The sequence below is a fragment of the Dendroctonus ponderosae genome, unplaced genomic scaffold (genome assembly GCF_020466585.1).
Source record: "Dendroctonus ponderosae isolate FM_Combo_2020 unplaced genomic scaffold, Dpon_F_20191213v2 Dpon_F_20191213_5, whole genome shotgun sequence".
Classification (NCBI taxonomy): domain Eukaryota; kingdom Metazoa; phylum Arthropoda; class Insecta; order Coleoptera; family Curculionidae; genus Dendroctonus; species Dendroctonus ponderosae.
Window position 1 is genome coordinate 9,617,449 of NW_026018715.1, and position 2,240 is coordinate 9,619,688.

The 2,240-nt window shown below is 34.1% G+C and overlaps 1 protein-coding gene across 2 annotated transcripts in view; it reads left to right on the plus strand.

The window, feature by feature from the left end:
* Positions 1-645, plus strand: part of LOC125504478 (4-pyridoxate dehydrogenase-like) — a 2,568-nt gene extending 1,923 nt beyond the window's left edge. The window contains exons 7-8 of one of the 2 annotated variants that reach the window (XM_048666532.1): positions 12-243; positions 301-645. In XM_048666532.1, coding sequence (XP_048522489.1) covers positions 12-243; positions 301-504 — 436 coding nt within the window. In that variant the 3' untranslated portion in view covers positions 505-645. Of the gene's footprint in view, positions 1-4; positions 244-300 lie in introns of both variants that reach the window. The other variant, XM_048666533.1, reaches the window with a different exon arrangement.
* Positions 646-2,240: the final 1,595 nt, after the last annotated feature.

Consider the following 2,240-nt stretch of genomic DNA (forward strand, 5'->3'; position numbering starts at 1 on the left):
GTAACTTTGAAGTCAAGCAGTGCGAAAGACTATCCAGTGATTGATTACGATTATTTTGGAAATGATGATGATGTGGAAATTATGTACAACGCAATCCAATATGCCTTGAAACTGAATGAAACCGAGGGTTTTAAACGTTTGGGAGCTTATCAACTGTATCCCTCGGTGCCAGATTGTGATCCTTACTATGATGCACTTTCCAAAGATTGGTGGATTTGTTCCATAAGATATTCTTGCGCTGCGGTAATTATATTAATTAACTGTTAATTATATTTCGACTTTTATCTAAATTTATTGTAGGGACTTCATATACTAGGAACTACCAGGTTTGGAGTGGACCCGGAAAAATCTGTGGTAGATCCCGACTTAAAAGTCCACGGTATTGAAAACTTACGAGTGGTAGACGCAGGAGTCATCCCGAGTGAAATATCTGGACACCTCAACGCATTTGTTGCTATGGTGGCTGAAAAAGCCGCGGATATTATTAAATCTGCACACCAATAAGCAAATATGGGATAATACTGTATTGGACGGGACTCAAAAATGTGTTATATTATTCATAATGTACATAATATTGGTTTTGGATTTGACAATACTCTTGTATTGTCGTAAATAAATAAAAATCAATAAAGCAAACGATTTAAACGTATTTTTTATAGTGCAGTAAGCAGCTGCGAGCCGCACACAAACAGAAGTTAAAAATTCAGATTGCACCGGTTGAAGCGAAAGGTATTTTTTGTTCAAATGTTCGCAATTTTTCTCTTGGAGTTGCTGAGAAGAAAAACAAAAAATGTTATGTAATGAACGAGTTTAATAAAACACGAGCTTGTTGACATCTTAGTTAAGAAACCTTTGGACTTTTGTTCAAGATATTTGCTTGCCCACAAACATTATCCTTTAAAGATTTTTATAAGTTTGGTAATTTTTGGTGAGTCAAATGAAATATATTACTATCAAGCATCTTGCTTACATAATGCCTGAATTACCATTCAAAATATAATAATTAGCCAAAATGCATAGGACATACACCCAGATGTGAAATTCCTGTTTGTCGCCTGTCTTTGTAAGAACTGGGAAATGACCGGGAGTCCATTTCATTTTTAATAAATGTAAGTACGATTCATCAAATAGATTTCCTTCGGTAACAATTAATTCTACTATTTGATTCCCCAGACTTCCAGCCCAAACGCTGAGCTTTCGGGGAAATTGCATATAACCTCTCGAAATACATGAGTGTTCTCATTATTCCAATATCTACAGTTATGCATATTTACACGGTCATCAAGGAAAAGAGATGATTTTCACTGACACAAATATTCTTTATCAAAATTATCGTCTTCTCGGAGTTCTTAGAAAATTCTCATTTTCTATGGAAACTACTTGCTTACTTTAGAACGTTCGGAATGGGCCCGCTAGAAAGATTTCTTCAAAAGAGCCAGTTTTTAAATTGAAGTGGTAGGATGTATATGTAAATTTTCACTGGAAACATGTTTTAACAATAATTTTCAACTTTTTTCTTGAACTTTTGAAACAACAAAGGGGTGACTCATAAAATACAACCCACACTGATTACAAATGTCCCCTTGATTAAATTACTTTTTCGGCAAAATTATTTTTTTACTACTTTAAATATAGGGGGTGGAAGGTTTGAAAATGAACCCATTATACCTATGAAGAGCAGAACAAATAACGAAAAGAAAATGAACCCAACCCACCAAACCCACTAAAACAAAACTGTATACATAGAATACTCAGGTTATTTTACTATCTCTGACAAGTTATATCTTGACGTTCTATACGCAAAATCCAATAAAACTAATATTCTATATTTGAAAAAGGCATTTGCTTGCGGCCCTTACTAATATTTTAAATCTAGTTGCTTGGGAAGGAATTGTAGAATTTAAAAGCTAAATAATGCAAAAATATGCACCCGATGTTGCATTTAATTTCACCATAGTCTGTGGGAAAATAGGACCAGATAAAAATCTACTAAATAAAGTAGCTATAAAATATGTTTTGCTAAAGATGGTCATGCAGGAGAATAAATGCTGAACTTCGCTTGTCTAAAGTCTTGAAAATAGTACTACGCGTAAGTGATTGTTTTTGAACAATCAGGACCATGTAATTGTTACCATAATATGAAATATCCGCAATCCTTTAATATTTCTCTACCAATTCTGTTACAAACACGTTTGCAAGTTACATGGAATCATAAATATGGCAGCTTGCTTCGGCCGCTT